This window comes from Colius striatus, chromosome 20 (assembly GCF_028858725.1).
Source record: "Colius striatus isolate bColStr4 chromosome 20, bColStr4.1.hap1, whole genome shotgun sequence".
Lineage (NCBI taxonomy): Eukaryota > Metazoa > Chordata > Aves > Coliiformes > Coliidae > Colius > Colius striatus.
In genome coordinates this window covers 656,142-669,205 of record NC_084778.1, presented here as the reverse complement: position 1 = coordinate 669,205, position 13,064 = coordinate 656,142, and the positions used below count along the sequence as shown (strand labels likewise).

Genomic DNA, 13,064 nt, shown 5'->3' with positions numbered 1-13,064 from the left:
GGCAGCGCTTCTGCACGTACAGCCGGCATCTCCAGCGGAACATCCCAGCACGGAGCACGGCGAGGACGGGGCGGGTCAGCCCGAGGGTGGGTGAAGCACAGCCAGGGAGCTCCCACCACAGCTCCTCACGGCCGGGCCGGGCTGGAGCAGAGGCCGGGGGACGCCGCGGCGGCTGCAGTTAGCGCTCCAGCTCTCACCGCACAAGCACCCCTTCGGCTGCTCAAGGCGGCTGCAAGGCTCTGGAACCTCTGGCGCCCGCAGCAGCAGCAGCACAAAGCTCGGGGACGTGCCCACCAGGGAAGATCCCAGCACAGAGAGGTTGGGGCGTTTCCCTGGAGGCAAGAGCCCCTCACTGCTGCTGCTCTCACTCTCAGACTCACTGTGGCGGCACAGAGGGTGCGACTCGATGGGCCTCATCCTGCCCCACCGCAGAGCCAGCCACACGGCCCCCGTGGGTGAGGACACCAGGTCCCGGCGTGGGCTGCGTGCTGTGCAGCAGGACGGGAGCAGGAGCAGCCCAACAGCGTCTGCCCGGGCTGTGCCTCCCCGGCCTCTGCCTCCGACCATACCTGAATCATTCCAGTTCTGGATCAGTATCTTCCTGAGTCGCAGCAAGATGCTGTGACTGACCCTGTCCACAGCCTCTCTCCTCGACCCCAAACCTCTGTTCCTAACGATTGGTTTGACTAAGGGAGCAAATCACCTAAATCCAGAGTTAGAATCAGTCTGTTCAAAACATGAACAAGGGATGGAAAGCAGAGGTGTGAGAGTTTTCCTTTCCTCACTCCAGCACCTTTCAGATTTAAAATGAACGAAATGAACTTTTCACTCGAGAAAAAGTCAGGTGCAAAGTCAGACAGGAGCCTCCCCAGTGAGGTGCTCAGCAGCTCCATCCCCAGCAGCCTTAGGGCATCAGGTCCCAGCACAGCCGCACATCTAACCAAGCTCAGGCGAGTGCCCGAAGCCAAAGGCTGCAGCCAGCGAGCTGCTGCGCCGAGAGCTCAGCGTGCTGCCCGGCCCAGCCCTGCCCTGGCACAAAGAGCCAAACCAGCACCAGCCGCAGGGTCACCCTGGGCAGACGCTGCCCCCGCCCCTGCCCAGCAGCCCCCGACCCCCAGCCCCCCCGGACCCTCCCCACACACAGCACTTCGCACACGTTTAAATGCAAGGAACCCCTCGGACAGGAGCCAGCCGCAGGGACACGGGCACAGACAGAACCGACGCCACAGCCGCACCGAACGCCTACAGCTACACCAACAGCCGTGCACACAACAGGCACACCCACAGCGACACAAGCAGCAAACCTCTCACCTCCACCTAAGCCACCTCAAGGCATCTCATGTTTGTTTTGTTTCTTTATCCCACAGAAGGCCACTTTACACCAGCAGAGGGGCCGCCAGCAGCCCGGGCAGTGCCTCGACCTGCAGGTGCCAGTCAGCTGCTGCTGCATCTCCCACCTGGATGAACGGAGGATGAGTTTCAAAGGGCAGAAGCCTCCAGTTCTGCTTCAGAAAACATTAACCTGATCCTGCTGCGGCCAGGGGCTGCCCAGCTGCCACACAGGAGCCCTCCTTGCCTTCCACCCGTGTTCATCCCCAGCATGGCCCGACACACACAGTGGTTTGGCTTCAGCTGGGGGCGAGGGGACGTGGCTGCTGCCCTGCCATGCCCCAGCCTCTCGGGCACAGCTCCATCCCACTCGCCACAGGCCTGTGTGAGGCTGGGACCCCACAGACCACAGCAACCCCCCGAGCGTGGGCAGCTCCCAGGGCCCCGTCCCTGCTGCATCACCAACAGCCCTCCCTGCTCAGCCCTCTGGGATGCAAACCACACACCGAACATGCCACTCCTCCTCTGGGGGTAAAAACACAAGAGAAACGTTCCCAGTCAAAAACTCAGCTCCCAAATGCACTGAAGGGCTGGACACAGGAGCCCCGAGGCAGCTGCTCCAGAGCTGGGGGCTGTGCAGAGCCACTGCTGTACTCTGAGTAAAGCCAAGACAACCCCTCACCCCGTGCTGGGGACAGGGCAAAACACTCAGCAGGGCTTTAAAACCCAGCTCATGAACTGAGAATCCAAACGTTCCTGCATTTGTCCACCTGAACCCACACTGCAAATGGTGACATTGCCTCGCTGATTTGCCTCTTGTAAACCTCCCTCTCCCCTGACCTTGCTGCCTGATGAGCTCTACAAAGCCTGAGCAGCCAGAGCCAGGGGCAGCAGCTCCAGCCACAGCACGGCACAGGCCAGGCAGCACCAGCAGCCTGTGCTGAGGAACAGCCCCACACCCCCTCAGCCTGGTGACAACGGGGAGCGGGTGCTTCCCTGCCTTGGCTGAACCACGGCTCCTGGCTGACTCTCATCCCTGAGCTCAGAGATGCACCAAAGTGTCAGCTCTAAGAACTCCTTGCAGGATTAATTTCAAGCAGCAGTTTGTGGGTTTTTGCTCTTACAGGCCCTTGGCAGGTGACAGCAGAGCCCTGGTGAGAGCAGAGCCCGGAGCCCAGCCTGCAGCAGGGCAGCCGCTGTGCCCAGCCTGGGCTCGCTGCAGCCAGACAGCACCGTCCCAGCACGGCTGCCCAGGGCTTTTGCTCACAGACCCACTGGTGTCCGTTTCAGACAGACACAACTGACCTGGCTGAAATGTTGAGCCCAGATCAAGCTCTTGAGCATGTCTGAGCTGTTGGGAGCGTGGGGGGGAGCAGGGGGAGCACAGTGCCATGACAGACCCAGAGCCTGCCTGGCTGGAGGCATCTCCACTGACCTACAGGCTCTGGGCCAGGCTTGAGAGGGCAGAAGAATCTTCTCCAAACTACTGCACAGAAGCCTCATTCGCTGCTTTTTGTCTGGTATGGTTACCAACAACTAACATTATTCAACAACAGAACAGAGTTCTTGTAAACTTCATATTTATTGATTTTTTTTGGGACAAATTAGATCTTCTGAATCCCCAAGTGTACATATATATTTATATATAGCTTTCTCCATAGGGAAAACACATATATCAAAGGAGGAGAGACATTTCTGAAGTGCCCCTTTATACAGTACTGAACATGATTTCTAAGAGCATTGGCATAAATCTGAAGTCTCTGAGCAGGAACGACAGACAATGGCAAAGCAGGGCAGCAGTTTGCTCTTTTCCCTGCAGAACAGAAAGAAGTTTGCTGACTTTAATTAAAAAAACAACAGAAAAAAACCCAAAGAAGCATTTGTGAGCCTTGGGAAAGGCAGATGGGAAGAGGGGACCCAGCAGGTCCGGCCCAGCTCTGGGCTGGATGAGGAAGACGAGCTGCGTGCAGCTATCACGGATGAAGGGCTCAGACAGAACTCCAAGGGGGAAGAGAAAACCTGGCAGGGATGCAGGACCCACGGGAGCAGAGCAGTGACCCCGGTACCTTTACCCCAAAGGGAGTAAAAGATGAGTGAGCAGCACGTGTCCCCATGGGAAAGGCCACAGGGTCACTGCCAGACAGCTCGTGCTGAGCCAAGGGCAGCCTCGTCTCCAGCCCCAACACCCGGGTCAGTGCTGGGCACCAGCACCCTCCTGGGGCCAGGCTCGGGCTGGGAGCCGGCAGCGCGTGGGGCAGAGGGTGCTGCTCCTCTTCCTCCACATCCAGCTACACCTGGCTGGTAACAAGGCTTCCTGCTCCCATTTTGTCATTCTGTGGGTTGGGACAGTACAGAAAGGCAGGACGATGCCTCCTCCCCTTGCCAGTGCCGCTACAGAAGGCAAAGCCACACCGTTCCTAAGGAGGGAGATGATCCTGCTGCAGACATTCAGTTCTCAAGAGTTTCTGATGAGGAACAGCTGAAGTGTCCTGACACCTAACGCTGTTCCCTGAAACACTGTCAGCCCAAGCACAGGGTCCTTGGGAAGGCACCACGGGGCCGGCAGAGCCGCGGCCGCTGCTGAAACGCACCGTAAGGACAAGGAGCCCGTGAAGATTCACCCGTCCTGCTGCAGAAACTGCGGCAGCACCACGGGCCAGACCTTCCTGGACCCAAGGATGCAAGGAAAAAAGAAAGGAGAAAACAAGTTGTACCTGGGGAGCAACCCAGGGCTTGCTGAAGGGATTTCATGCAGCTCTCGGCCACGTCTGCTCAGAAGGTACAATCACACCCATCTGTTTGCAGTAACTCCTCCTGCCTCCAGCACAGCCTCAACCACAGCACAGACACTACTCAACTGGCAAGTTTTGTTAATTAAAGCTCTGCCACTGCTCACAACAGCCCAACAGCCAGACAACAGTCCCCTGCAGCCAACGGGCTCTGGGCAGCACGTGGTGCTGTGGGAGACCTCGAGCCAGAGCTCGATGCAGCCCCCAGCCCAGGGCAGGTGGGACCGCTCAGCGCCCCTCGCCTGCTGCCACGCGCCAGAGCAGCCCCGAGCAGCCCCTGCCCATGCCGGGACCTGCCTGCGCCCAGGGCTGCACAGAGGCTGTGGCTGAGAGAGGAAGACGGAGAACAGCTCATTGACAGCAGAACTACACACCAACACAGACCAGAACACGCAGCAACGAGACGCCTCCCCAGCACTGCCAGGAGGGCTGGCCAGCACCAGCCAGGGCCAGCAGCCGCCTCTCCCAGCTCCGGGAGCCGCCGTGACCCAGCCCCGAGGGGGCGACCGCGGGCCGCGTGGGACCAGGCTGTTCTTTGGGCACATCTCACTGCTGTAAGACACCGGCTCTACACGCTCATCTCCTGCAGTTACACCCTTAACCTGGAGGGATCGGACTTTATGTCTCCCCCCAAAGTAAAACAGCCAAAAGCGCTTCCACCTCGTGCACATCCACGCTCACCCTGCCTCCTCCAGCGACTCCCACACTAACACCTGCTCACTTCAGGAACAAGCTAACAAAGCACATCAAGCCATGCAGCAAATCCACTTCATTTCTGTTGGCCTTCTTGTCCCAGGCTCCGCTCTATCAGGCCAGACAAACATATTGCAAGTTGCCAGCAGCACAAAGCATCTGCCTCTGCCAAACAAAAACTGACCCGAGAACGCTGTGGGTGGGGGACTGGCGGGAGGAGTCCCGAGAGGGGGAGTGCCACGCACAGAGACCTGCAAAAGCAACCACTGCAGCTGCAAAACCATGCTGGAACAGAGCACAGAGCCCCCCAGACCATCCGGACAAGACCCTGCCAGCCGTTACAATCAACAGCGTTCCTCTTCTGACAGAGCTATAAAGGTCATTTATAAAACTGCAACAAAGGAAGTCTGGTTGTGGATTCTTTTTCCTTTTATTAGACAGGACAGAGAATTTCCTTAAAATGCCATAACAAGTCACAGTGATTTTAGATGGTGGTTGTTTCTTTTCTGAAATGTAATACATCGCCGGGAAACGCCTTCCCCACGGTTTGACTGCTGTCAGTGTGCACGTACCCTGGTCCACCAAACCATCTACCTCCAAGCTTCTTGTTTAGAGAGGACACTCTGCCTTCTTCCTCCAGAAACGAGCTTTAATAATCCTGCAAAATAATCACCCTTACAAAAGGCCTTCTTCAAATGTTATATTTATATATATATGTATATACAGCCTATACACACACATACACACATATATATAAATATAGACTTCTATGGTTCTTCTCCCGCTCTACGCCACGTCTCGGTAAGAGATCAGCAATTTGTATTCTACAAAGAAGCGACACATAAAAGGGGCAAATTAAAGTCTGAGGAACATCATATCCATATGTCACCGATTACACGTAAAAGGGAAAGAAAATCACCATCAACAACTGTCTGTGCAGTGTCCCGGGGAGCGGCCGGGGCGCAGCCCGGCACAGCCCGGCCCCGCGCCGCCGCGCTCCCTCCCGCCCAGGAGGACGGGGGTGGAATGTGTGGAGTTTAGGAAAGGTTCCCAAGGAAGCCCTCGCCGCGGGCCGGCCCCCGCTAGGCCAGCTTCAGCGTGCTCACGGGGAACGACGGCATGGTCACCATAGTCACCGGGTTTAGGACCGTCTGCCCCACCAGCTGCGGGTGATGGACCACTTGGGTTCCTACGGCGGGCTTGGCCATCACCGCCGGCTGGCCCAGGCTCGTGGTTCCGTTCACTTGCTGGTGCGAGATGGTGTGAGCGATGTGGCTCACCACGGGCTGGCTGACGGCCACGGGCTGGGGGTAGATGGGCAGCTGCTGGCCCAGGTGGGCCATGTGGTTGATGGTGGCCGGGTGCACAGTGATGTGGCCGATGGGCTGAGCGGCGGTGGTGAGCTGCACGGGGCTGGACGTGGAAGGTGCAATGTGAGCGATGTGCTTGGTCTGTGGACCCTGAATGACGTGGTTGACAGTCTGGATGACCGAGGCGTGGGTAGTGGCGGTGTGGGCGATAACAGTCGATTGCACGGTCGAGGCCGCCACGATGTGAGTCTGTGCGGGGACGATCGCCTGCGGCTGGACCAGTGCCTGTGTCTGGATGGGAGGCTGGGCGTGGGCAGGGGGCTGTTTCTGCTGGATGGAGAGGTGCTGAGGCAGGACTGCCGGGTGGTGGGGAGCGGCGCTCGATGGGACGGCTTTCAGCAGCTCCGGGTGCTGGCGCTGGGTTAGTTTTGGCAATGAGTTCACTGGCCTGTCATCTTCCATGTCTTCATCCATGTTGTCTTCACCCTCTGGAAGGAAACGAAAGGAAAGGAAGAAACTCCCGTGAAAACGAAAGCAGAGCACCAACCGGACTGACCAGCCTCCCTGAAAGGCAGCACAGGCAGAAAAGACAACAGCAGGAGGAGTCACTGAGCTACGAGCAGGCGCAGGGCAGAGCAGGCTCCGGCAGGGCACGGCCCTCTCCTCACTGCTGGTGGGCCACAGACCCAGAGCAGGCAGGTGTGAGCAGCCCCCAGCCCACAGCCCCGGCCCCAGGCAGGGGTGATCTCACGGGCAGGACGGGCAGCAGCACGTGCAGGGGCAGCCAGAGAGCGCCTGGGCTGCAGGGGACCAGGGTCTCCTTTCCCGTCCCGTTGTTCCGCCCACCAGCACCATCCCTTCTGCTCCCAGGCCAGGAAGGAAACAGCCATGGAGACACAGGGCAGACAGTTCCTCGCGTCCAGTCCAGGAACCAGTGAAGCAAGGCAGGAACGTGCTGACCCTGTGGAGCTCAGGAGGACAGCAGGGCAGCCTGCACTGCCTGCTCTACAGCCAGCCCCACAGTGCAGATTAAAGACCTCAGAAGACACGGAAGCAGCAGGAACAGCAGCGAAGACACTTCCCCTTTGCACACTCTGTGGTCAGTCGCAGCTGGAGGCGACAGTTTCCAGCAGAGGCCACTGAGGGGTGGGGGCTGACGCTCCTGCTGACAAAGTGCTCCCACTTACAGCTTCCACCAGCCCACACTCAGAGAGGGGCTTCAAAGGTGACCAGCCCCATACAAGCCTGAATGAACCAGAGAACTCAGGTTTTCCCATCCTGGAAGCCACTGATGATAACCTGCCTGCAGTGCCAAGAGCAAACGCTGTCCAGATTTGAAGGAAGTGTTGCAAACGGTTCTGGGCTGCTACAGCCTCCTCATCTCTGGGAAGCAACACGCTGCGCAGCCACAGACTGCCTGCTCGTCCTGCTGCACAGCGCTGGCACGGACAAAAGCATGCCCTCTCCTACCCCACACAGACCTCCTACCGGGAACAGCACATCACACACTCCTGAGTATCACTTCATCTTCACTGTCAAGTGTTTTCACACTATGTAAAGGCTTATTAAGCTGTTCAAATGCTCTGGTGATCCTTCCTGCACCAATTTGTTCTCTATAGGGCTGAACACCCTCCCACATCCATGCACAAACACGTCAGGACGCTCACACACCACGCAGCTCTGCTGAGCAGGGATGCACACTTGTGCAAGAGGAAAACAAAGTTCTGGAGGCAGAGATCAGCAGATTGAACGTGCAAACCTGCACCTGCACCTGCCTGACATCCATGCACGACTCCCAGCCCACTTTACGCCAGCAGCAGGGTATAATCAGGCCAACGTCAACGACCACAAAACACTCAAAACCCTTTCACTTTACTCTGAATGCAAAGAAACCTCGATGGTGCTGACTGGAGACGGCCACCAGCACATGACTGTGTCAGTAACACACGCTGATGACTACAAGAACAGGAAGGTTGTGGGTACCTGATGCTGTGGAGGTAGATGCCTGGTCATCCTCTGGCTGAACCGTCTGACGAATGATTCTGTCGATCTCCAAGATGTCCATCCACTGGCTCAGCTCGTTCTTCAGCTCTGCCAGTCTCTGCTGGGTTGCAATCTTCTCCCTTGCCAGACGCTCCATCTCATGTTCATATTCCTTTTCCTTTCTCTTTAAAGTCTAAAGTCAGGAAAGAAAAAGAAAGGTAAGGAGAACAAAGACCAGCATAACCTGACCTGGTCACTCCCATGTCCCTTCTCATAGAAAACTCAAATGGGAAAAAAGGTGCCTTTGTCTTGATAGTAACAGAACAAGGAAGTGTTTATAAAATGGCCAAACAAAGCACATCAGCAGGGCACAACTGTTCCAGATGTGTGAACGGAGACAGCTCTCAGAGAGGCTCATGCTTTGCCCCCTGGCAGAGCTAAAAGCCTCTTGAAACAGGTAGTTTCAGGCAAAGAGGGCAGTTCTGTCCCTCACTGTGTAGTGAGGTGAGGGGTGGGTCTGTTCTCCCTCATAACAAGCAATAGAACAGAGGAAATGGCCTCAAGTTGCAGCAGGGGAGGTTCAGGCTGGGTACGAGGAGGAATTTCAGTGCTGACAGGGTTGTCAGGCGTTGGAACAGCTGCCCAGGGAGGTGCCCGAGTCACTGTCCCTGGAGGGGTTTCAGACACAGCTGGATGTTGCACTTAGGGAAATGTTTTAGTGGTTGACAGGGCTGGGACAGAGGCTGCACTCAATGAGCTCAAAGGTCTCTTCAGCTGCAGCTGGAGGGGTGTGAGTGGGACACAGAGGGCAAAGCTAAGGGCACGGGGAAGGTGCCTGCTCCTGTGCTCAGGCTTCAGTATGCCAGAACGTCTGCCCCTTTACTGTCTAACCAGGAAAGCAGCAAGCAGGAGCAAGCCTGCTATAGACACAAGCCCAGCCCCTCTCTGCAGCACTCCTCTCCAAGCAGCTCTCCGTGGTTACGCACAGGGCACAAGGACAGGACAGAACGCAGTGCCATGGCTTTCCAGGAAGCATCAGAGCCAAAGGCACGCGGCCCCGCAGCGAGCACGGCACACGCACAGCCAGGCACGCTTGGCTTCCGTCCCTGCTGCGAGAGGACTCCCACACCAGGGGAAAGCACAGCTACGAGGGAGGGCAGCTGCCAATTAGGTACAAGCCTTTAATTACTGAACGGGCAGGCAACCCCTTCCATGCAGCAGGATGAGCCTCCCAGTGAGCGGGGCCAGGGAGCCCACTCCACGGCTCTCGGGTGTTCTGCTCCCCCAGCACAGGCTCCCAGCACAGGGCTCTGCCTCTGCCTGCCCGTGCTGGCCACGGGCTGCAGCTCCCGGGCTCCTGCAGCCCCCTGGCTCCTGCAGCCCCCGGGCTCCTGCAGCCCCCTGGCCGCTGTGCTCGCAGCCTGGGAGCTCTCTGAGGGAAGCCCCTGGGGAAGCAGATGGGTTGGAGTCTCTGCTGGCACCAGTAATCTCACACAAACTATTCTAGGATGCAATTCACTGTGGATCACTTAGTAAAGACAGATCCCTTGGCTGAGCTGCTTTGGCCTAATAATGAACCCAGGGTGATTAACCACAGCCTTCCTGCCTCTCCTGCAGAGCCTGGGAGCAGGAATAGACACAACCCTACGGCTGCAGCAACCTGCTGGAGAGGGACAGTGGGTCAGGACCCTCCTCTCCTGCACAGCAGCAGTGGGTGGGGGGGGTGTGGGGGCATGTCCCCTCCTGTCCCTGCTGACTGGGAGCCGTGGTTTGAGCACAACCCACGTGTACCACAGAAGGTGGCATGACTTCCACCAGCTCAGCAGACGCTCAACCCCCGCCCTGAGACTGCTCTTTTCCGAGACACAAGCCAGCACAGACCCTTCTCCTTACGTCTGTGCAGTCATGACTGTAGCGTTTCTTTTTTTAGTGTTAAGAAACTGGTTGCCCAGGCAACTTTTACTCTGCAGTATAAGGAACTACAACTTTAACATTGATTTTGTTTTTCACTTCTCTGCACTTCAAAACATTCCACAAGAGCAGCACTGGAGCGAGCCAGCGGATGCCGACCCCGCTGGGGGGAAGCTCATCTGCTCCGGGCAGGAACGATGGGGTTTCTTCATGTGAACCCACCCCATGGCTTCTGCAAATCAGCTGCTGGCTCTGGTGAAAATGAGCTGATCGTTTCCCTCCAAACATCCACCATTCCTGCAGTTTCACTCCCAGCCTCAGATGAAGCAGGAAGCTGAGGCCAAGTGCTCAGCAATCATTTGCTGCAGGGATCGGCATCCCTGCAATAACAATCCCAAACGTGAAAGCTGCACTTGAAACCACACACTACACACCTCAGCACGTGTGTAACATGAGGCATGAGAGTGGTCATGTGGAAAACACAACCAAGGGAGGCTGGGGGATGCCTGCAGCATCCAGGACCCCTCCAGCGGCTGCTGCTCCTGCGTGCACTGGGGACAGGGACAGGCGAGTGAGGGCAGTGCTCAGGAGCCCCTGCATCTTTTATTTAAACAGCAGTGACCAAATCTGAATCCACCCGTGGGTTTGCTCTGGCTCTGTATTTGATCTTCCTCCCTCACACACAGCTGTCAGCTTCAGCCTTTCCCACAGGGGTTATTAAGGCCAGGCCAGCACCACTGCAGTGACGGCACACACCCAATGCATTACTAGCTGTAGCATTTTGCTCCTTTGTGCCCATTCTTCTCGCTGTTGCAGTGCTGCAGTTTGGTCCCTGTGAGCATCCCACTTGCCATTATTTGGTAAACAAACCAAACACAAACCACTGTTGTCACTGTGCAGCAACAGCCATTTGTCACTGTAAAGAATTTCCCATTTTATAGCTGCCTGTAATTAAATTGCTTATTCTCATGTCAAGACTGCAAATAATTCCCCCAAACGCTTTCTCTGTGCCTGCCTCAAGAATAATGCTAGCCCTGTAGCTGGCATTAGTAAGGTTTTAAAAGGTCTTATTAAAAAGCTCCCTTTATAAACACTATATTAGCAATTTAAACCCACACTTTCCATTATGAGCTTTATCCAGAAGCATATTTCAGCTGTTGTGTCCTGTTACGTGGCACTCACTGATTAAAAATTCCTCGTCAATGAGCAAGCACCACAGTGATCTGCAATTTTGAGCCAGATTCTTTAACTCTTTGCCACTGGAATCATGGCTGCTGGGCCAGGGGAGGTCTCCAGTCCCACCCCAGGACTCCGATGCCATTCTGCACAGACCCAACCCAGCCAGTCACAGGTTCCACTGCCACACACCATTTTGATTCCTATGTATCAGGGGAAAAAAAGCTAAATCTCAAGAAAAGGATCTTAACCTTGCCAGGACTGCCACAGTGCAGCAGATGTACAGCATGAGTAGTCCTCCAGCCTGTCTCCACAAGTGTTGCAACCAGAAGCATCAGAAGGATGCTGCAGGACCTGCAGGCCCCAGACAGCCCAAGCCCCCAAAGCCTCTGCTGGCAGAGGTGCCACACTCACCTGTAGTTCTTTGGGGTATCCCTACTTTGAATCCTGTTACACTTTCCATGAAGTTCTGCAGGTGCAGAGAGCAGTTTGTTTAAAGCCCAGCACCTAGAGAAATCATTCACCTCAACTCAACCCAACCTGCGGTGAAACAGGGCCCAGGAGAGCCCATGGAAGCAGAACAGAGCTGGCTGCCCCCATGGCATCGGGCTGGAGCCGCCAGCCCTGGCAGCAGCGACGTGCCCCAGCAGCGCTGCCCACCTGCAAGGGAGCCAGCAGCCGGCACGGGACCCGCTCCCCGCGCCGCCCAGAGCCCCCGACCAGAGCTCCTGCCCACGCCAGCAGGACCAGGCAGGATCCAGCCATCAGCAGAGGGATTGGTGGTGCCTCCCCTGCTTGTGTGGAACCCCCTCCGTTGCCATGGGAACCAAAGCCATGGTTTCCAGGGTAACTGCTTCATTCGGCTGGCTCTTGGAGACGAGATCCCGCAGCAGCGCCGATGCGCTGGTACAGCCCGTGGCACCACGGGCACAGCCTCCCCACAAACCACCCACGAGCAGCTGCTGCACACAGGCACAGCCTCCCCACAAACCACCCACGAGCAGCTGCACAGTCTGCACCACAGCAGCTTCTCATGGGCTTTCCCCAAGAGCCTTTACTCAGGGCAGGATTATGGTCTCGCTTTCGCCAGATACAACAAACACAGACCCAGGACGGGCTGAACCCAAAGCACCGAGACATGAGAGAGTGACAGGCTCAGCCCTGAGACACCAACGTGAGAGGGTGACAGGCTCAGCCCTGAGACATCAACGTGAGAGGGTGACAGGCTCAGCACAGCAGGAAAGCTGGGGAGGGTCCTGCAGCGACCAGCTCCCAGCCAGCTGTGAGAAGTGGCAGCTTGTGCCTAGAGGGAGAGATGGGACAAGGACTTGAGGCTGATGCTGTTTTCACACTGACTTCAGGCCTCTGAGCTCTCAGGTAACACTCAATGCAAGCACCAAAAGCAAACTTGAAAGGTGAAATAGAGACTGTCCCACACTCCTCGCAGCCCGTCGCTGGCCCAGTCTCAGGCACGGCCGCTGCCCCGCGGAGCCTCCTGGGCAGAGCCTCCCGGGCAGAGCCTCAGCACAGGGCAGCACAGCCCTGACCGTGCACTCACCAGCACAGCCCTGACCACACATCTGCCAGTGCCAGCAGCCAGGGCACTGCCGTGTGCCAGGAGCTGAGCTCAGCCCCGCCGGCACCCAGCTGGCACCAGGACGCCGGGAAACTGGCACCTTGGTTGCTGCAGGGGCTGCAGCAGCTTCTCTGCAACTGGAGGAAGGTGCTGGGCAGGGGCTTGTCATCACCACATTTCTGTGCACCCATCACTGTTCAATCTGGTGGCAAAGGATGAACATCTATACCGAAACACTTCCCAGAACAGGGTATCTGCCTGGAGCAGAGACAGCATGGAAAAAGGAGAACACGCATC

The 13,064-nt window shown here is 57.0% G+C and overlaps 1 protein-coding gene across 1 annotated transcript in view; it reads right to left on the bottom strand.

Moving 5' to 3' along the window:
* Positions 1-2,892: 2,892 nt before the first annotated feature.
* Positions 2,893-13,064, bottom strand: part of MNT (MAX network transcriptional repressor) — a 33,623-nt gene continuing 23,451 nt past the window's right edge. Inside the window, exons 5-6 of the mRNA XM_062012485.1 lie at positions 8,105-8,297; positions 2,893-6,609 (exon numbers count right to left, since the gene is read on the bottom strand). Of these exons, the coding sequence (XP_061868469.1) occupies positions 5,894-6,609; positions 8,105-8,297 (909 nt within the window). The 3' untranslated portion in view covers positions 2,893-5,893. The remainder of the gene's footprint in view (positions 6,610-8,104; positions 8,298-13,064) is intronic.